This window comes from Rhinopithecus bieti, unplaced genomic scaffold, assembly GCF_001698545.2.
Source record: "Rhinopithecus bieti isolate Rb0 unplaced genomic scaffold, ASM169854v2 scaffold_24392, whole genome shotgun sequence".
Taxonomy (NCBI): domain Eukaryota; kingdom Metazoa; phylum Chordata; class Mammalia; order Primates; family Cercopithecidae; genus Rhinopithecus; species Rhinopithecus bieti.
Window position 1 is genome coordinate 4,416,292 of NW_016812542.1, and position 20,744 is coordinate 4,437,035.

At 52.3% G+C, this 20,744-nt stretch overlaps 2 protein-coding genes across 6 annotated transcripts in view; both read left to right on the forward strand.

Moving 5' to 3' along the window:
* RNPEP (arginyl aminopeptidase) overlaps nucleotides 1–7,602 on the forward strand; it is a 26,360-nt gene extending 18,758 nt beyond the window's left edge. For all 4 annotated transcript variants that reach the window (XM_017896563.1, XM_017896564.1, XM_017896566.1 and 1 more), the window contains 6 exons: nucleotides 1,438–1,551; nucleotides 2,850–2,962; nucleotides 3,133–3,241; nucleotides 4,745–4,969; nucleotides 5,814–5,956; nucleotides 6,999–7,602. In XM_017896563.1, coding sequence (XP_017752052.1) covers nucleotides 1,438–1,551; nucleotides 2,850–2,962; nucleotides 3,133–3,241; nucleotides 4,745–4,969; nucleotides 5,814–5,956; nucleotides 6,999–7,157 — 863 coding nt within the window. In that variant the 3' untranslated portion in view covers nucleotides 7,158–7,602. The remainder of the gene's footprint in view (nucleotides 1–1,437; nucleotides 1,552–2,849; nucleotides 2,963–3,132; nucleotides 3,242–4,744; nucleotides 4,970–5,813; nucleotides 5,957–6,998) is intronic.
* Nucleotides 7,603–11,941: 4,339 nt separating this feature from the next.
* On the forward strand, nucleotides 11,942–18,904 carry ELF3 (E74 like ETS transcription factor 3). Of its 2 annotated transcripts, none has more exons than XM_017896546.1 (9): nucleotides 11,942–12,146; nucleotides 12,568–12,738; nucleotides 13,722–13,943; nucleotides 14,113–14,205; nucleotides 14,409–14,528; nucleotides 14,716–14,805; nucleotides 14,950–15,066; nucleotides 15,569–15,764; nucleotides 16,960–18,904. In XM_017896546.1, the coding sequence occupies exons 2-9, from the start codon at nucleotides 12,576–12,578 to the stop codon at nucleotides 17,072–17,074; spliced, it is 1,116 nt and encodes a 371-aa protein (XP_017752035.1). In that variant the 5' UTR covers nucleotides 11,942–12,146; nucleotides 12,568–12,575; the 3' UTR covers nucleotides 17,075–18,904. The 2 variants fall into 2 exon arrangements, with proteins under 2 accessions (XP_017752035.1, XP_017752036.1); XM_017896547.1 differs by having other exon boundaries at nucleotides 15,623–15,764.
* Nucleotides 18,905–20,744: the final 1,840 nt, after the last annotated feature.

Here is a 20,744-nt window from a genome sequence, read left to right on the forward strand (position 1 = left end):
GAAAGGGCAGAGCTGGCTGGTTCCAAAACCCTGTCCCCCTCCCCTCCACTATTCCCTCAGTCATTGTTTTTAATGCAGAAGGAGACTTAGAGATCCTTAAAATTTTGGGGTTGGTAATTTCTTTTGTCTGACAGAAACAGTCAGATGAAAATAATTCTAAATTTTCACAGAAGATCAAATCATTGCCAAGCACGGTGGCTCACGCCTGAGGCGGGTGGGTCACCTGAGGTCAGGAGTTTGAGACCAGCCTGACCAATATGGTGAAACTCCGTCTCTACTAAAAATACAAAAAGTAGCCAGGCATCGTGGTGTGCGCCTGTAGTCCCAGCTACTTGGGAAACTGAGATAGGAGAATTGCTTGAATCCAGGAGGCGGAGGTTGCAGTGAGCTGAGATTGTGCCACTGCACTCCAACCTGGGCAACAGAGCAAGACTCTTGTCTCAAAAAAAAAAGAAGATCAGGCCGGGCGCGGTGGCTCAAGCCTGTAATCCCAGCACTTTGGGAGGCCGAGACAGGCGGATCACGAGGTCAGGAGATCGAGACCATCCTGGCTAACACGGTGAAACCCCGTCTCTACTAAAAAATACAAAAAAAAAAACTAGCCGGGCGAGGTGGCGGGCGCCTGTAGTCCCAGCTACTCAGGAGGCTGAGGCAGGAGAATGGCGTAAACCCGGGAGGTGGAGCTTGCAGTGAGCTGAGATCTGGCCACTGCACTCCAGCCTGGGCGACACAGCGAGACTCCGTCTCAAAAAAAAAAAAAAAAAAAAAGAAGATCAAATCATTTTCTAAAAATAAGGCCGGGGACTGGGCGTGGTGGCTCACGCTTGTAATCCCAGCACTTTGGGAGGCCAAGGCAGGCAGATCACCTGAGGTCTGGAGTTTGAGACCAGCCTGGCCAACGTGGCGAAGCCCCCTCTCTACTAAAAATACAAACGTTAGCTGGGCGTGATGGTGCATACCTGTAATCCCGGCTACTCGGGAGGCTGATGCAGGAGAATGGCTTGAACCTGGGAGGAGGTAGAGGTTGCAGCGAGCCGAGATCGCGCCATTGCACTCCAGCCTGGGCGACAGAGCAAGGCTCTGTCTCAAAAAATTAAAATAATAAATAAAATAAGATAAAAATATAGTACTTTGATAAGGAAAGGTAACTGTCAGAAAGGTGCGATTCTCCCAGTCCTCATCTAAGAGAGAGACTAACAGCCTGAGTTAACCAAGTCCTTTGTAGCCCACAGCAACAGGGAGCTAGGGACTTAATCAGGCTCTTTGTAACTGTCCCTGTTTGCCCTGGGTCCCCAGGAGGGTAATGTTATTAAGCTTCAGGTATCTGTTGCTGTTCTTCTTGAAGCCACAAAGAGGCAGCACAGTGTCTCTGTCAGGAAAATACACTTGGATGTGGTCACAGACTTTTCCTGGGGCTTATGTTTGATTCTGCACCAGGCGCTGCATACACCTGCTTGGAGGCTGCAACGGGGCGAGCTCTGCTGCGTCAGCACATGGACATCACTGGAGAGGAAAACCCACTCAACAAGCTCCGCGTGAAGATTGAACCAGGTCCAGGAGGCTCCTCTGTCTGACACCCACTCCCCTCAATTGAGCTTGGAGCCCCAAGTTAATGTGAACTTCATGTTGATCAGTGCACACTTAGAATGCTGTATTCGGAGGGAGGGGCACTCCAGAGCTCTTTCTGGCCAATTCTCTGGCCACTAGGATAACTGAACCCAAGCTACTGCAGCCAGATAGGAGTTCTGTCCAGTCTGTATGGTTCGTGATGACTTTATCATTGCTTTGCATTTGTACAAGTCTGTATTATTTTACCAGGCTCTTTCCCATTCCTTCATGATCATCAGGGCAGATCTGTGGATTCTGTAGAGTAAAAGCATTAGCCTTATTTTACAGAGGACGGGACTGAGTGCCAGACAAGTTAAGTGTCTTGTCCAGGTCATATACCTAATCAGTGCATGACTGCAACTGAGATCCGGGTCCTCTCTCTAAATTCAGAGCTTTTACTTCCTAACATTTTCCTTCATTCCATGTGTGACTAATCTGAAACCTTTTATGCAGTCGAAGCTCATGTTCCTTAATGCTGTTAAGTGTGCAGATGAATTTCTTGGAGACTGGTAATTAGTTTTAGCCTGGAACAGCTGTGAAAACAGCACATTGTCTGGGCATGGTGGCTCATGCCTGTAATCCCAGGTCGAGGCGGGTGGATCATGAGGTCAAGAGTTCAAGACCAGCCTAGCCAATATGGAGAAACCCCGTCTCTACTGAAAATATAAAATTAGCTGGGCGTGATGGTGCTACTGGGGAGGCTGGGGCGGGAGAATCGCTCGACCCCGGGAGACAAAGGTTGCGGTGAGCCGAGATTGTGCCACTGTACTCCAGCCTGGGTGATAGAGCAAGACTCTGTCTCAAAAAAAGAAAAGAAAAAAAAAAAAAACACTGATCTGGGAGGGGAGGTTGAGTATTTAGGTGGTGACCAATAGGGATGGAAAAGACACAGCCTGGTGCTCAGTGGGAAGAGTTGATGGAACCTACCCACACAAAGTATATCCTGGGACGAAGGAAATGTGTCCGCTCCTCTGGAAGGCTGGTTTCTTTGTCTTCATATTAGATCCACAGTAAATGACCCTCTGAGATCTCCTTGGAAGCACCTTGAGAGAGGCCAAGATCTGGAGAGAGATCTTGACCTTGAGAGAGAGATCTTAAGAGAGAGATCTTGGCCTTGCTGTCCCTGGGGAAGCTGAATTCTGATCTCTTCCATTGCTAGTCTTTGACTCTAGAGCTAGAGAAGAATGTTACGGGTGACAGGCTACAAAAGCTTAAATCTTGTCTGCTTTCTCTTCTGCCAGGTGTTGACCCGGACGACACCTATAACGAGACCCCCTACGAGAAAGGTTTCTGCTTTGTCTCATACCTGGCCCACTTGGTGGGTGATCAGGATCAGTTTGACAATTTTCTCAAGGTATAGTCACATGAGGGGAGAAGGAAGAGGAGCGGATAAAGCCACTGGGCCTGAGCAAGGGTAGAGGCAGGGGGCGAAAGAGGTAAGGGGTTGGAGGAGAACCCAGGACACAGAAGGACTTCACTCCCCACGGGGCCAGAGAGGGTCTGAAGAGCCTTCCCTCCTCACAGGCCTATGTGCATGAATTCAAATTCCAAAGCATCTTAGCCGATGACTTTCTGGACTTCTACTTGGAATATTTCCCTGAGCTTAAGGAGAAGAGAGTGGATATCATTCCAGGTAAGCAGAGGAACTGGCCCACAGGCTTCTAAAAATGAGTAGAGAATGATATCTCATATACACTCGGAAAGATGGTGGTGGGTGGGAAAACGCTGGGTCAGAGTCGGCTAGGTAGGGGCATTTTGAGGAGCAAACCCAGAATCCTGGGATTTATTCCAGACAAATGACTTCTTTTGACTCCTCTCTGCCTCATTTTCTCCCAGTCTGTTTCCTTACTCTCTCCTCTCCGCTCCTCTTGTTTTCCTCATACCTGGACACACATAGTCAGACCCTTAACTTGCCCAGAGAGCTGCCACTGCTGCTGCTGCTGCTGCGCCACTGCTCCGAGCTAAAACTCACAGGGCAGGAGCGGAGGCAGTGCCCCCTCCTATGGTCTTCTGAGTGAAGGCAATCCCAGTAGCTGTCCTAATTTCTTTCTTTCTTTCTTTTTTTTTTTTTGAGATGGAGTTTCACTCTTGTTGCCCAGGCTGGAGTGCAATGGCATGATCTCGGCTCACTGCAACCTCTGCCTCCCGGGTTCAAGCGATTCTCCTGCCTCAGCATCCCCAGTAGCTGGGATTACAGGCGTGCGCCACCACGCCAGGCTAATTTTGTGTTTTTGGTAGAGACAGGGTTTCTCCATGTTGGTCAGATTGGTCTCAAACTCCTGACCTCAGGTGATCTGCCTGCCTTGGCCTCCCAAAATGCTGGGATCACAGGCATGAGCCACCGCACCCAGCCCCCAATTTCTGCCTGGGAGGTACTGCTTCCAAAGAAAAAAGGAAAAATGTCCTGTCATGGATGACACAGTCCATTAGATAAACCCCCACTTTTTGCTGTGGCCTGAACCGCCCTGAGTCACTCTGAGTTGGTTTGACGAAGTCTGCGTCCTCTGACAGTAGGATTGGTCAGGCCTTTAGCAGCACCTGTTGTTCGGTTGGAGGCTTGCATTTTAACGTCATGGGACTCCGGAGCTAATGGTAGTTAATAATTCCAGAGTACTTACTATGCATCAGGTGGTACGCTAAGCTTTTAATGTTTATTTGCTCATGTAATCCTCATAGCCATCACTGAGGCAGGGCCTATCACCCCCACTTTATAGATAAAACTGAGGTGCAAAGGTGAAGTAACATGCCTGCGGCCTCCCAGCTAGTTAATGGCAGAGCAGGGGTAGGAACCCAGGCAGCCTGGTCCTAGAGCCCCGGTGCTTAAGTACAGTGTGGTTCTGGTGATCGGTAGGAGAATGTACACGTGAATAGAGCATCCACCAACTTGGCTCTGACAACACGGTGCTAATTTGGAATGAAAAGCACTTTCACGGTCGAAACGGCACAGTCTCTAGATATCATTATAACTAGGACTCTGCTGGAGCAAGTGGTTACATGGGAAAGTAATGTTCAATGCTGGGGAAAGAGTTTGGGATGGAGAGAGGAGAAACTTGAGGTCTCTGGGAGTTGCTTGAACCAATTGACCGTAACCTGGCCAGAGAATTCTGATAGTATCTTCTCTCCTTCTCCCAAACAGGTTTTGAGTTTGATCGATGGCTGAATACCCCTGGCTGGCCCCCTTACCTCCCTGATCTCTCCCCTGGGGACTCACTCATGAAGCCTGCTGAAGAGCTAGCCCAGCTGTGGGCAGCCAAGGAGCTGGACATGAAGGCCATTGAAGCCGTGGCCATCTCTCCCTGGAAGACCTACCAGCTGGTCTACTTCCTGGATAAGATCCTCCAGAAATCCCCTCTTCCTCCTGGTAAGAAAATGGTGAACCAGGGCTCCTTGTGTGCAGAGCTTTATGTCAGGGGCTAGAGAGAGACTCACAAAAGGTAGTGATGCCTGCCTCTAGGGGACTGCCACGTACAATAGGGAGGCTGGCCCTCCACAAGGAATGTGCCATCAGGAGGTTATGGGTTCTACCTACAAGCACCATAAGGACAAAGTCACAAAGCCTGGCATTGCTCAAGTCCGAAGCTTCTGCAGGTGACTCTTGTAAAGCCTTTGTGTCTATTAAGTCATTTAATTCACACAGCTCCTCTGGGAAGTAGGTGGTGTGATTTAAATACCCGAGTGACAGAGAATGAACTTGAGGTACAAACAGGTCGCACAGAACCCAGTCATCCAAAGCTGTCAACCACTAATGCTTTGTGGCTGCTCAGTCAAAATAATGTTCACCAAGAGGTTAAAAAAAATAAGTTAGAGCCAAGATGACCTTTAGCAGGTGAGTGGCAGGAATACAAATGGGACAGGATATTGGGGGAATATGTCTGCTTTAATCTTGCCCTGTCGACCAGGCTGGAGTGCAGTGGTGCTATTGGCTCACGGCAGCCTCCGCCTTCTGAGTTCAAGCGATTCTTGATTCTAGCGCCTCGGCCTCCAAGTAGCTGGGATTACAGGCGTGCACCACCACACAGGCGTGCACCACCACAACGGCCAATTGTTTTTGGTATTTTTAGTAGAGACAGGGTTTCGCCGTGTTGACCGGGCTGGTCTCACACTCCTGACCTCAAGTGATCTGCCCACTTCAGCCTCACAAAGTTCTAGGGTTACAGGCGTGACCCACCTTGCCCAGCCACAAATCATTTCTTTCTCTTCTCCAGGGAATGTGAAAAAACTTGGAGAGACATACCCAAGTATCTCAAATGCCCGGAATGCAGAGCTCCGGCTACGATGGGGCCAAATCGTCCTCAAGAACGACCACCAGGAAGATTTCTGGAAAGTGAAGGAGTTCCTGCATAACCAGGTGGGTGACCTCTGCCTCGCTCTTCCCGAAAGCACACCGGGACCCACTCGGCCATACGTGAAGTGATCATGTGGACCGGGCTCATCGAGGACTCATCTGAGGCACAGAGGGAGGGGCAAATGGCCTGAGGATCCTACCACTCAGCCTCTTTACTAGTGTGGCTTTGAAGGCATTGCCCTAGGGACAAGAGGAAGCCTGCAGGCCTGCGGAGCTTTCTGCAGTTCAGCTGGTGAGACACCAGGGGAAAAAGCTGGCCAGAGCCAACCCAGAGGCGGGAAAGAGGGTGATCGCATCATGCGGGAAACGCAAGAGGGAAAGGGGCCAGAGGTCGAGCAAGAAGAGCAAAGGCTTGGAGGATAGGTCCCTGCTGCCCTGTGACTTGGGCATGGTTGGGACAGCAGCCAGACCCTCTGTCACTATGTGGAAGTTGCCCTGTTGGGGAAGGGCCCCAGGCTCTCAGGATGAACTGAATGTCATCAGATTCTGGAGCAGGGAGGGGCTGGACTGGAGATGAAGCAGTGCTCTGCATAAAGTCAGGGCTGCGTGCCTGTTTGGGGATATTCTGAGCCCTCTGACGGCTTCCTCAAGGCTCTGGATTTTAGGAACTTGCGATGTCGCTGGCTTTTATTTGTGTGAATTTGACCTGTGGGTTTTCCTTTGTTTGACTGCAGTTGGACCGTATGCAGCTGTGAGCTTTATGTGCTGCAGCTGTTGATATCTGCTATTCACTTGGTGGCTCACCACCTACCCCTTTCCAAAAGTCTGGAGTCCCACTGTGTCAGCCCAACTCATTTGTTTTGTTGAGTGTAGACATCCCCAAGTTAGCATGGATTGGGATGCATCTCCCATGCATCTCCATGGATCTTTGGCCCCCCAAGAAGATGCCGGAATTAGAGCACTTCTGATGAGAAACTCCTCATTCCAACTGTGGTACCCACATCCCTTTTAGCACCTAGCCATGGCTGCTATTAGGCTGGTACAGGAGGGCTGGACAGACCCACCGGGCAAGCTTCTTAGGCATGTGTATGTGTGTTTCTTGCAGGGGAAGCAGAAGTATACACTTCCGCTGTACCACGCAATGATGGGTGGCAGTGAGGTGGCCCAGACCCTCGCCAAGGAGACCTTTGCGTCCACCGCCTCCCAGCTTCACAGCAATGTTGTCAACTATGTCCAGCAGATCGTGGCACCCAAGGGCAGTTAGAGGCTCGTGTGCATGGCCCCTGCCTCTTCAGGCTCTGCAGGCTTTCAGAATAATTGTTTGTTCCCAAATTCCTATTCTCTGATCAACTTCCTGGAGTTTACATTCCCTCAGGATAATCTGTTCTCTAGGCTTAGGTATCTGTGACTCTTGAGCCTGTGCTCTGGTGGAAACTTACTTCTCTAGTCCACTGAGCCCTGAGACAGAGAACCTGCCCACAGCTCTCCCCGCTACAGGCTGCGGGCACTGCAGGGCAGTGGGCCTTCTCCGCCTGTCCGCCTAAGTCTCTGGGAAGAAGTGGAGAGGACTGATTCTCTTCTTTTCTTTTTTTTCCTTTTCTTTTTTCTCTCTCTCCTTTTTCTTGCTGATTTTATGCAAAGGGCTGGCATTCTGATTGTTCTTTTTTCAGGTTTAATCCTTATTTTAATAAAGTTTTCAAGCAAAAATTGTTATGGATTGAGTGACTGTTACATTTCTTCCACCAGGGGTCCCCACTGTGTTTGTTCAGGAAAGGTCACTGGGGGAAGCCCAGAGAATGACAGTGTTTCCCTGTCCTCAGCAAACAGCCAGCGTGAAGGAGGTGGGTGTCCCACCCATGCAGATGAAAAAATATATGGCAAAATGGCACAGCTGGTACAGGAAAATGAAAAAGGAATAGCATTCCAGTTCTCCTGAAGCAACTGAATTCTCTCCCTGCAGCAGCATTCCTATTATCATTTCCATCACTAAGAAAAAAAAAAAAATGGGCTGGGCACAGTGGCTCATACCTGTAATCCCAGCACTTTGGGAGGCTGAGGCGAGAGGATCGCTTGAGCCCAGGAGTTTGAGACCAGCCTGCCCAACATAGTGGGACCTCATCTCTACCAAAAAAAAAAAAATGGTCAGGCGTGATGGTTCACGCCTGTAATCTCAACACTTTGGGAGGCTGAGGCAGGCAGATCACTTGAGGTCAGAAGTTCAAGACCAGCGTGGCCAACATGGTGAAGCCCCATGTCTACTGCAAAAATTATATATGTACAAAAATTAGCCATGCATGGTGGCGCACACCTGTAGTTCCAGTTACTTGGGAGGTTGAGGCAGGAGAATCACTTGAACCTGGGAGGTGGAGGTTGCAGTGAGCTGAGATCATGCCACTGCACTCCAGCCTGGGTGACAGAGCAAGACTTCTAAAAAAAAAAAAAAAAAAAAAAAGATAGCTGGGCGTGGTGGTGCATGCCTGTGGTTTCAGCTACTCAGGAGGCTGAGGCAGGAGGGTCACTTAAGCCCAAGAGGTCAAGGCCACAGTGAGTCTTGACTGTGCCACTGAACTCCAGCCTGAGTGACAGAGTGAGACCCTGTCTCAAAAATAAAAATAAAAAACTGTCTTACGACTTTTTCTCTACCCTTCTTCCCATCCCCAAGGCTTCACTGGGCCTCACCTGTCTTTGCTCCTGGATGACTATTTGAATGGCGTGGTAATCAGTAGTCTTTTAGAACTTAGCACTAAATTCTGATTTCCTGGCCTCAACATGGGGACCTAAACAGTTAGCAATCTGGGTTTGGGAGTGGGATGAGGGGAGGGTTGGAAGAAATATTTAGTGTGTTTCAGTTGCCTTTCTTTAAATACAGGGCACCCCTGAACCAGCCTCTGTTCGCAGCTCTGCTCTGTCCTCGGCTTTAGGTTATCAAACAGGCTTTCTCCCTCCCCTGCACAAGGGTTGGGAATGAGTCGATTTGCTTTTACTCAGCAAGAGCAAGGGACTAGTGGTGACCAAGTGGTAGACTGGAGAGGCCTCTGCCCCATGGCACACTCAACTTCACCATCAGAGAGGGCGATGTGGGTCACAGGAGAGGAATCTGGAGGCCCAGGATCGGAAGAGCTACTCTAGGCACTGGCATTTTGACAGCAAACTCCTGTGGCTCTTTCAGGACTGTTCCTGGCAATATGTTATTGACAAGGACTATTTTAGGGCTATCCAGTTGCCTCCCCCTCTCCCCAACCTGGTATCTAGCTTATCAGTAGCTATCTTTCCTTGCTCTTTACAGAAACCTATAGCACCAACAGGCCCAGTAATCATGAAGGGTCACTGGAAGGAAAGGCTGGAAGTCCTTCTTCTAACAGCCGTTCTGTGACTCCACTAACTTTGTGGGGTCCCATTTCATAGCATGGGTATCCTGAGCTGTGTAGCCTGCCTCACCACCTTTGTACCCGACAGGCCTAATGGATGTGGCTGTCCTTTTGTAGGACATCCTCCCATCCCAAAGATGAGGCTGTGCTGCCATGTGGGCAAGCTCCGTGGGGAGAGGGGAGGCCAGTGGGCTGTTTTTGCCATCACAGAGTACTGGGAAGCCCCTGGCATCCTGCTCCGTAGCTCTCTTGACCACTATCCTGGAATCTTCTCCCCACCCCCATCCCCATGCTTCCAAGGCACTGACCTCAAATCCAAGTCTTTCCCACTTATCTCAAGCTGCTAGTCTGTAGGGATTCCTTATCTCAGCTCCATGTCACCGGTGAGGAAGCCCCAAGAAGGCAAGGGAGCTGACAGCCTTCTCATTTTTCTCATACATCCTCCTCTTCACCCTGCCATCCTGGGAGCCCCAGCCACATACTCTTCAGGGCAGGGAGCACGTGAGCAACCCTGGGGCTAGAAGCCGGTTCTCCCACATTCCTGGGTGAGGGACTGGGTGGAGGGTGTGCCTGCCTCAGGCTCCTTGGGGGAGGTCCCCTGAAGGGCTGGGGAAAATCCTACTGAGCCCCAGGCTCTCCTGCCTGCACTGGCCCAGTGCGGGGTGGGGGGTGGGTGGGGTTGGGGGGATCCTGGAATTACTCTCTCCCTGGCACCAAAGGCGGTTCGCGGAGGAAGGTAAGAAGCAGTTCTCTGGGCAGGCTTTTTCGTTCAGTATGAGTTAAAAAAGAAGGAGCTATCTGTGGAGGGTGGATCACTTTTGTTTGGTCCTTTACCTGGCTGAGGGTGGCCAGGACCCGAATTATGCTTAATGGAGGTGGGTCATACAGATCCTACATTTTTTTTTTTTTTTTTTTTTTTTTTTTTTTTTTTGGATGGAGTGAAGGTGTGAGCCACCGGATCCTACATTTTAGATGCATAAAAATCTAAATCTGGGCTAGGCACGGTGGCTCATGCCTGTAATCCCAGTACTTTGGGAGGCCGAGGCAGGCAGATCACAAGGTCAGGAGATCGAGTCCATCCTGACTAACACGGTGAAACCCCATCTCTACTAAAAATACAAAAAGCCGGGTGTGGCGGTGGTCTGTAATCCTGGCTACTTGGGAAGCTGAGGCAGGAGAATTGCTTGAACCCAGGAGGCAGAGGTTGCAGTGAGCAGAGATTGCGCCACTGCACTCCAACCTGGGTGACAGAACAAGATTCCACCTCAAAACAAAACAAACAAAATGCTAGATCTGGAAGAGATCTTAGGGATTATTAAATTCAGACAACCTCATTTTTTATAGATGAGGAAACAAGCATAGACTCCAAGGGTCTCACCCAAGATGACACAGTTGCAGATGTTGGCTACAAGTCTCCTGCCTCAGCCACCTGTATTACCCCATTCAGGATCTCAAGGAGGGTCTATAAGACCCTGTCCATTGTGTTTCAGGCTGAGTCCATAGAGACAACCACAGACATGGGGGACTCTGCCCACAGGGAAGGCAAGGGCTCTGGCCATGGAGCTGGGAGGGAAGGCTCTGAGTCCTGTGCAGGGAAAGAGCAAGGGTTTCGTGTACAACACACCTGCATACCTGGGTGTGAATCTCAGCCCCACCCCTTCACCAACTCTGTGTGGCCTGGGCAAGCCATTCTAAGGGAACCCTCCACGCTGCAACTTTCTTGTCTATAAAATGGGAGTAACCATGCATTCCTTACACGACTTTTTTGGTGTGAGGATTAAATGAGAGACTATGTTGAAAAGTGCTTGGTAAATATATTAATACTATGCGTTCCCTCTTCTTTGAATGACGTGACCCAGATAGTCAGGCTTCTGACCACTAGAGGGCAGCAGAAGGCACTGGAAAACTGGGCAGAGTGAACCAGAGATTAGATGGAGTCCAGAGAGCAGGGATTAACTTATCCGTGTGGATTCTGGCAACTCTGGCAGGGAGGGCTTCAGCAGGCGCTGAGGGAAGAACTTTCAAACAGAGCCGGGTCTCTTCAGGAGTGACTGCAGCAACCCGGATGCTTGGATGCAGTCCAGGCAGGTGAAGGTAGTGAAGACCTTGCCAACAGATTGAGTGCTGGAGAAGGACCCCTTTAGTGGGGACCCTGGAGCCAAGGCTAGGCTGGCAGGCCCAGCCACCACCAATTAATCCATGAGTATTGCCCAGCGTTGAGCCTGGAGCACCTGCCAGCCCCTGGCCAGAGTCCTGGGTGTTCTGGGAAAAACCCCTAAACCTAGTAACTCCTCTCCCTACTAGGCCTCTTTGTTGCCGAATCTCTGGAATTTAGGGGCCAGCAGCTTTCTGATCCAGGTCAGCCAGGGGTTCACAGTCCCTCACTTTCCCTCCCCCTGCCTGGCCCATCTCTGGCCTGGCCCCTGGGAGGATTTTCCTGGGCCAGAGGGCAGCAGAAAGCACAGATGCCCACCCCAGCAATGTTCCCGCCACCTGCCCAGGCTAGTGCCCTGTGCCCAACCCCAGAGGGTGCGGGATGACAGACTCTGACAATCATTAAACCAGCCGGGCCTGATTTCCCAGCACCGCCTGCTAAGATCCGGGCCAAGTGGCACTGAATATGCAAATCACCTGGGGCCAGGAGCCCAGTCTGAAGGCCAGGAAATCCCCTCCGTCCAATGAGCCACCAGCTCAGGTTACTGCAGGGGACGTACTATAAAGGCCTGAGCTCAGGGAGGAGCTCCCTCCAGGCTCTATTTAGAGCCAGGTAGGGGATCACAGCGGCCAGACACCTCAGCACTACCTGGCAGAACTGGATTTCTCTCCCACCTGCGGCTTAAGCCTGACTGCCGGCCTGCCTGCCACAGCCAGACTCCACCACTCCGGTAGGATTCCCTGTCTGTCATTCCCTAGAACAGCTCTTGGGAAACTGCAGAGGGGTCCAGAGGATTTGCGGTTCTGAATCTGCGCACTCCAGTCTAGGATCTCCGAGCAAGAGCATAGGTGTTCTAAGTGTCGAAGAACAGAGAGAGATTGTCTCTGGGAGGGCAGAATGGCCACGACGCTGCCATTCTGGCTCCAGGGCCCCAGAGATCTGAGGAGGGAAGTCCAGCTGGAGGCTCCTGTGGTCCTGCCCTGGTCTGAGATCTTGGAGCCCTTCTTGAAGAGAGGGTGTCCGCAGGTTGATGATCTTCCTGCCCCTGGGGGCTACTCTTGCCCATCATTGGGCAAAGCAGAGTAGCTGGGAGTGTAAGGAGAGGACCCTCGTCCCCTCACCAACCTCATCCCCTCTCCCCCTATCCACAGGTAGCCTCATGGCTGCAACCTGTGAGATTAGCAACATTTTTAGCAACTACGTCAGTGCGATGTACAGCTCAGATGACTCCACCCTGGCCCCTGTTCCCCCTGCTGCCGCCTTTGGGGCCGATGACTTGGTGCTGACCCTGAGCAACCCCCAGATGTCATTGGAGGGTACAGGTGGGTCTCAGCGGGGTGGGATGGGGCACGGTGTGGGAGACAGATCCATCTAAGGTCCTGTTAGACAAATGGGAGAATGGGCAGGGAGGAGGGTCTCTGGGCGAATTCCAGGGCTAGAGGCTGAGACTTAGTGACTGAGGTGCTGGGGGTTGTGGGGCTGTGACAGTCAGAGGGAGGTGTCAGATACTAGGACAAGGGTGTTGTGAATGCTACCTCCTGCCCCTACTCTTGGGATGGCTCCAAGGGCTGAGGCGTGAATCCCCAGTGTGCTCCAGGAATGGGGCTGTGTGGGCTGAGAATGGTGGCTCACACCTGTATTCCCAGCACTTTGGGAGGCTGAGCCGGGCGGATCACCTGAGGTCAAGAGTTGGAGACCAGCCTGGCCAACATGGTGAAACCCCATCTCTACTAAAAATACAAAAAAATTTTTAGCCCATCTTGGTGGTGGGCACCTGTAAGCCCAGCTACTCGGGAGGCTGACGCGGGAGAATTGCTTGAACCCAGGAGGTGGAGGTTGCAGTGAGGCGAGATAGCGCCATTGCACCCCAGCCTGGGCGACAGGAGCGAAACTCCATTGCAAAAAACAAACAAACAAACAAACAAGGCCGGGCGCGGTGGCTCAAGCCTGTAATCCCAGCACTTTGGGAGGCCAAGGCGGGTGGATCAGGAGGTCAGGCGATCAAGACCATCCTGGCTAACATGGTGAAACCCCATCTCTACTAAAAATACAAAAAACTAGCCGGGTGAGGTGGCGGGCACCTGTAGTCCCAGCTACTTGGAGGCTGAGGCGGGAGAATGGCGTGAACCCGGGAGGCGGAGCTTGCAGTGAGCTGAGATCCGGCCACTGCACTCCAGCCTGGGCGACACAGCGAGACTCCATCTCAAAAAAAAAAAAAAAAAACACCAAACAAAGAAACAAAACAGGGCTGTCAGGTCTGCTGGGTGGCCTGGGCTGAGCCTGTTGCCGTGCCTGGCCCTTGCAGAGAAGACCAGCTGGTCGGGGGAACAGCCCCAGTTCTGGTCGAAGACACAGGTTCTGGACTGGATCAGCTACCAAGTGGAGAAGAACAAGTACGACGCAAGCGCCATTGACTTCTCACGGTGTGACATGGACGGGGCCACCCTCTGCAATTGTGCCCTTGAGGAGCTGCGTCTGGTCTTTGGGCCTCTGGGGGACCAACTCCATGCCCAGCTACGAGACCTCAGTGAGTCCAGGCCCCTGGAAGCGGTGGAGCAGCTCCATATGTTGAGCTGAGTTGAGTTCAGTGTGACAGTGGGCAGGCCCTGGAGCTCTGGGCCAGAGGCACAGCCAGAGAGAGCTCTTGAGGGAGGGATGAAGGGAGTGTGACCCTTCCTTCCTTCCTTCCTTGTCAGCTTCCAGCTCTTCTGATGAGCTCAGCTGGATCATTGAGCTGCTGGAGAAGGATGGCATGGCTTTCCAGGAGGCCCTAGACCCAGGGCCCTTTGGTGAGAACCCGTTTTCTCCTTCCTTCCCCAGCCTGTCTTGTCCCATCCCTGCCCCTCCACAGAGTGCTAAAGATGACCCCCTCCCCGGACTTCTTCCTCCCTCAATTAGAAAAATTGCAGCAGGTCATCAGACCCATGGGCAGCCTCACCTGTCCTGGTCTGGTCCCCTGAGCCCTCTCTGAGTTCTCACCTCCTCTTCCCAGACCAGGGCAGCCCCTTTGCCCAGGAGCTGCTGGACGACAGTCAGCAAGCCAGCCCCTACCACCCCGGCAGCTGTGGTGCAGGAGCCCCCTCCCCCGGCAGCTCTGACGTCTCCACCGCAGGTGAGAGTCCTCTCTGGGCCACAACCTCTCTTCCCCAAAGTGTCCCTGGTTCCCTCTGGCTCCCAGCACCAGAACTCAGGCCTTCTGGCAGGAATAGGAACAGGCTGGGAAGTGTGTCCTGAGAGCCAGGAGCATGGTTCAGCAGAGGGTGGGCCGGCAGGGGACTTACTCTGACCCCACCCCCCAGGGACTGGTGCTTCTCGGAGCTCCCACTCCTCAGACTCCGGTGGAAGTGACGTGGACCTGGATCCCACAGACGGCAAGCTCTTCCCCAGAGGTGAGTCGAGGGAGGTCCCCAAGAGAGTGTCCCATTTAGCAGTGTACAGAGGGCCCGGCTCTTTCTGCAGCCTTTTCCTGTAGAGGGGCTGCTTTCCCTAACTCCCCCCTTGCCCTCCTTGATCTTCCACCACCGTCCCCACAGATGGCTTTCCTGACTGCAAGAAGGGGGATCCCAAGCACGGGAAGCGGAAACGAGGCCGACCCCGAAAGCTGAGCAAAGAGTACTGGGACTGTCTCGAGGGCAAGAAGAGCAAGCACGGTGAGCTCCAGGGGCACCTGGGTCCTCCCTGCACCGAGGCTGAGGTGCTTCCTGGGGCACTGCGGGTCATTGTGGGTATCCTTTCTCCCGTTTTCTCTGGCCTCCGCGCGGCCTTTGTTAAGGCTGTGCACAAGCTGGGGGCTCTATGGTATTGGTCACCACCTAATTACAGAGCCTGGCTTGGTGGTCCTGGAAAGGAGGAGGAAATAAGGCTCCCAGTGGGAGGCTCATGGCACTAGAGTCCTGTCCACTGACTCCAGCCTTCTCTGCATTTGGCCACTGTGCTGCCTTCTGAGACACCCTCGGTGTAAGGAGGCAGCTGGTGGGTGCTCACGTGGGCTGAGGAGAAAAGCAGTCACTGCAGTACCCACACAGAGGGCACTCTGCAGGGGCTTGCTCCATGCTGTGGCCGAGGCAGCAGTGCGCTGGGGCGGGCAGGGCCAGCTGGCCTTGAGTGAGAGGGGACACCTGGATGGCAAACTGATGGAGGCTGGCCTTGTAGCACCCAGAGGTACCCACCTGTGGGAGTTCATCCGGGACATCCTCATCCACCCAGAGCTCAATGAGGGCCTCATGAAGTGGGAGAATCGGCATGAAGGCGTCTTCAAGTTCCTGCGCTCCGAGGCTGTGGCCCAACTGTGGGGCCAAAAGAAAAAGAACAGCAACATGACCTATGAGAAGCTGAGCCGGGCCATGAGGTGAGCTGGCGGCCAGGACCCTCACCATGCAGCCAGACACACGGGGACAGTGCTCACACTCCCACTGCCCTCCTCCTGGATGCCACTTGGCTTCATGCAACAAGGCTGAGTCCTGCAGAGTGAGGACAACATCTGGGTTGGCCTACTTGGTGGATTAAATGACAACATGGAGAAAGTTTTAGCCTGGCAGACGGCAGACACAGTGTGCTTGAGCTAACAGCAACATTTCTTGTATCACCTGTGAGGCTGGTTCTCAGGAAGGCACCTGGAGAGTCGGGAAGTGGGCGGGAGCTGTGCCCACCCAGGGCCTGGCTCTCTCCTCGTCGAAGCACTTAGGTTGCTTTTCTCTGGGCCTCAGTTTCCTCCTATGTCCAGGGGTAGAGTAGGTCATCTTAAGGTCCCATCCAGCCTTAAAATCATGTACTTTCTTTCCTTTTTTTTTTTTTCTTTTTTAAATAGAGACAAGGGTCTCTGTGTTGGCCAGGCCAGTCTCAAACCCCTGGTCTCAAATGACTGTCCTGCCTTGGCCTCCCAAAGTGCTGGGATTACAGGTGTGAACCACTGTGCCTGGCCTTTTCTTTTTTCTTCTTCTTCTTCTTTTTTTTTTTTTTTTTTGAGATAGGGTCTTGCTCTGTTGACCAGGCTGGAGTGCAGTGGTACAATCTTGGCTCGCTACAACCTCTGCCTCCCAAGTTCAAGTGATTCTTATGCCTCAGCCTCCCAAGTAGCTGGGATTACAGGCACCTGCCACCATGCCCAGCTAATTTTTGTATTTTTAGTAGAGATGGGGGTTTCACCCTGTTGGCCAGGCTAGTCTTGAATTCCTGACCTCAAGTGATCTGCCTGTCTCGGCCTCCCAAAATGCTGGAATTACAGGTGTGAGCCACCGTGCCCAGCCACCTGGCCTTAAAAATCATGTACTTTAATGATCAGACCCCAGTCATAGCCATAGGATACAAAGAAGCAAGAGCAGAGAGCCATGTGTCCTGGGCACAGTTACTGGCCAGTATAGGGACAGAGCTTCTGCTTACGGGTGGGAAGAACAGAGGAGTTCAAGAAGTGTGAGTCAGGCTCAGCTTAGGCAGATACCAGTGGGCATGGGTCACCTGAGGGTAACGCGAACTAGGTGGGAGGGCTGGCAACTTGGGGCCCGTTTCCTGCCTAAGCACCTCTGACCATCCTTCTCCCCACCCAGGTACTACTACAAACGGGAGATCCTGGAACGGGTGGATGGCCGGCGACTCGTCTACAAGTTTGGCAAAAACTCAAGTGGCTGGAAGGAGGAAGAGGTTCTCCAGAATCGGAACTGAGGGTTGGAACTATACCTGGGACCAAACTCACGACCACTCGAGGCCTGCAAACCTTCCTGGGAGGACAGGCAGGCCAGATGGCCCCTCCACTGGGGAATGCTCCCAGCTGTGCTGTGGAGAGAAGCTGAAGTTTTGGTGTATTGTCAGCCATCATCCTGGGACTCGGAGACTATGGCCTCGCCTACCCACCCTTCTCTTGGAATTACAAGCCCTGGGGTTTGAAGCTGACTGTATAGCTGCAGATGTGTCTCCTTTAATCTGGTGCCTCCTCAAACCCAGTCTCAGTAAATACAGACAACACCTTCCTCCTGCAGACACCTGGACTGAGCCAAGGAGGCCTGGGGAGGCCCTAGGGGAGCACCGTAATGGAGAGGACAGAGCAGGGGCTCCAGCACCTTCTTTCTAGACTGGCGTTCACCTCCCTGCTCAGTGCTTGGGCTCCACGGGCAGGGGTCAGAGCACTCCCTAATTTATGTGCTATAAATATGTCAGATGTACATAGAGATCTATTTTTTCTAAAACATTCCCCTCTCCCACTCCTCTCCCACAGAGTGCTGGACTGTTCCAGGCTCTCCAGTGGGCTGATGCTGGAACCCTCAGGATGGGACTCCCGGCTCCTTTCTCCTGTGAATGGAGGCAGAGACCTCCAATAAAGTGCCTTCTGGGCTTTTTCTAACCTTTGTCTTAGCTACCTGTGTACTGAAATTTGGGCCTTTGGATCGAATATGGTCAAGAGGTTGGAGGGGAGGAGAATGCAGGTCTACCAGGCTGAGGGTGAGGGTAAAGGCTGACGAAGAGAGGAGTTATAGATTTCCTGTAGCAGGTTTGGGCTTACAGACATGTGGACTGGGCTAGGAGGCGAACAAAGGAAGCAGGTGAGACTGTCAGAGAACGCTTACAAGACTTCATGCAAGCAAGGACATGAACTCAGAAAACTGAGGTCAGGAACATCCTGCTGTCGCGACACCGCTTGGGTGACCTTGACCTTGACCAAGTCTGTCCTGTTTGGGACTGATTCTTCCTATAAGGCTAGGGTTTGGACCTGATGTTCTCAAGATGTCTAGAATTGCATGGCCGGCCTTGTGGAATAGATGGTTTTGCATTCCAGCCAAGTGGGCTGTAAGCTGTCTATCTGTAATATAAATAAATCCCAGCTTTTGAGTCTGACAAAATCAGAGTTAGGATCTTGTAAAGGAAAAAAAAAAAAACATAATGGAGATGAGTACTTGCTGAGAAAGAATGAGGGAAGGAGTCGGCATTTGTTGAAAGTATAGCCTGTTTCTCTTTATTTAATAATTGCAACTATTACTCTAGATTTAGGAGGTACGTGTGCAGGTTTGTTACATGGGTATATTGGGATGCGAATGATCCTGTCACCCAGGTAGTGAGTATAGCACCCATTGAAAGTGTAGTCTCATGCCAGGCACTGTGCTGGCCCACTCTGGCTCATTTAATCCTCTCCCAAGGAGAGAGGAGACGCAATATCCCCATTTGACAGATGCGGAAAGAGGTTCCACACGTGTGCCTTGATTCTGTCCTAAAACTGTTTCCTGGGAGCTTTTCCTGGTGTAGGCTCTCCTAACCTAATCCTCAGCCAACTCTAGAACTATTATTCTGCTTCCACAGCGATAATGTGTCTAGGTTTTAAGGAGGACAGTTCATTGATGTTACTTATGAAGAATGCTTTCCAGGTGAAAAGTTCCTTAAGTTTGAGGCTTAAAATTCCGTAAAGCACATTAAAATCCCATTCATGAGTTTGAAATACTGCTCTGTTGTCTTGGAAATACCAACCAGATTATTGGCTGAAGCGATGTGGGTAAAGAAGGGATCGCAGAAAAACTAAAGCTTGTGTGGGGATTTCTGGAAATGCAGCTTGCTCTGGAGAAGCAAGAAATGGTGGAAAAGAGAGTGGGGAAGTTGATTGGAGAGAAAAGTGAGATCATGAGAGAACCCAGAATCCTGGAGCCATTTGGAAAAAGACTTTTATTTACATTTCCCTTCTGAAGTGTGAGCCAGTTAGACAAAGGGGATGCGGGCCAGGGCGTAGGTTTAGCCTCAGAAGCTGGGGAAGCTTTCACAGCTACTCAGTCTAAAAATGACCCCATTTCTTGAAAGTTATGCATTAGACTCTGGTCTAGTTTCCCTAGCCACAATATCTCAGGGTCCTTGCACCCTTAAGAGATGTGGCCCAGCTGGGCACGATGATTTATGCCTGTAATCCTAGTACTTTGGGAGGCCGAGGCAGGAGGATCACGAGGTCGGAAGATCCAGGCCATCATGGCCAACACGGTGAAACCCCGTCTCTACTAAAAATACAAAAATTAGCTGGGCATGCTGGCACGCGCCTGTAGTCCTAGCAACTCAGGAGGCTGAGGCAGGAGAATCACTTGAACCCAGGAGGTGGAGGTCGCAGTGAGCCGAGATCGCGCCACTGCACTCCAGCCTGGCGACAGAACGAGACTCAGAAAAAAAGAAGAGAGGTAACCCAGCGTGGCCTGAAGTCACCTAGCCAAGAAGTGGGGGAGGGGCCTCTGAACCCTGGGACATGCTTGTTCGGCCTCCCTTGACTCCCAGCGTCTTCAGCTCCTAAAGGAAATCGTAGCAGGGAGGAGGGCTGGGAATATGGCGCTCAGCCCCTTCACCCTCTTCTGGAGGGCTGAGGGCAGGTGCTGCCCGCTGCGCACTGACCTTTGTCCTGCCATTTGCGGTTTATGAGGTGTTTTCCTCATCCCATTATCTCATTTGATCCGCCCCACAGCTCTCTGAGGAGACCGGGCGTCCCCATTTTACCGACAAGGTGGGCCGAAGTCACTGGCTGGGTGAAAGCAGGGACCAACTGACAGCATGCCTGCCCCCACGCTGCAGCTCAGTGAGGCCACCTGGGCAGCGCCTGGGACAGCCCAGAAGACAGCTGCTCTGGGAGGGACGTCTTTCTCCCCAACAGTTCTCTCCCCTCTCACCCCTCAGGATGCTGCATAGTCCTGGCACAGACCCCTGGGCTGGCCTCTGTGCTGCCCTCTCTGTCAGTCACCAGACACCCTTACCCCAACGCTCACCAGCCCAGGGACCTCCGAATGGACTCCTCCTAGCAGGAGACGGCCCGTCTCTCGCCCACCCCAGTCTGCATCCCCTCAGGTGTGTCCTGGGCTGGGGAGTGGGGGTGGGGAGGAAGCCACAGGGCCGGGCTGTTTATATCCTACCCTGCTGGAGCTGCTGGTCACCTCTTATCTGCTTCTGTGGGATTGGGTGTGTCGCTGTGCAGGTCAGAGGGAGGTCACCCCTCCTGTGGTGTTTGGGTGTGCCTGAGGAGGGGCTGGGGTCGGCCTCCTGGGACAGTTCCCAGCTTTTCCCACAGCCCCACCTGTCCCACCAATTCTGGGGAAATCTGGCTTCTCCTGGGGGAAGTGGGTGAAGGGTTTGTATTTCTGAGGAGTCTGGTTTCAATCTGCTTTCTCACTGCAGTTGTCTGTTTACACATCTCTCTCCCTCGCCTGGCTGTGAGCACCTCTGGGCAAGTGCTGGGGCTTACTCACCTCAGCACCTTGCACAGCGCCTGGCACAGAGGAGGTGCTCAATAAATATTTGTTAAATAGCCCCGTGACTCTCCCTGCCCTGGCCACCACCTCCCCCACAAACCACACACATTCATACTCATGGGAACCAAAGTCAC

Bases quoted from the DNA above. Each gene is read 5' to 3' on its own strand.
- ELF3 (XM_017896546.1), top strand. From the start codon at position 12,576: ATGGCTGCAACCTGTGAGATTAGCAACATTTTTAGCAACTACGTCAGT. The intron at 13,944-14,112 runs GTGAGTCCAGGC...CTTCCTTGTCAG, and splicing joins TGCCCAGCTACGAGACCTCA to CTTCCAGCTCTTCTGATGAG. The intron at 14,529-14,715 runs GTGAGAGTCCTC...CCCACCCCCCAG, and splicing joins CTCTGACGTCTCCACCGCAG to GGACTGGTGCTTCTCGGAGC.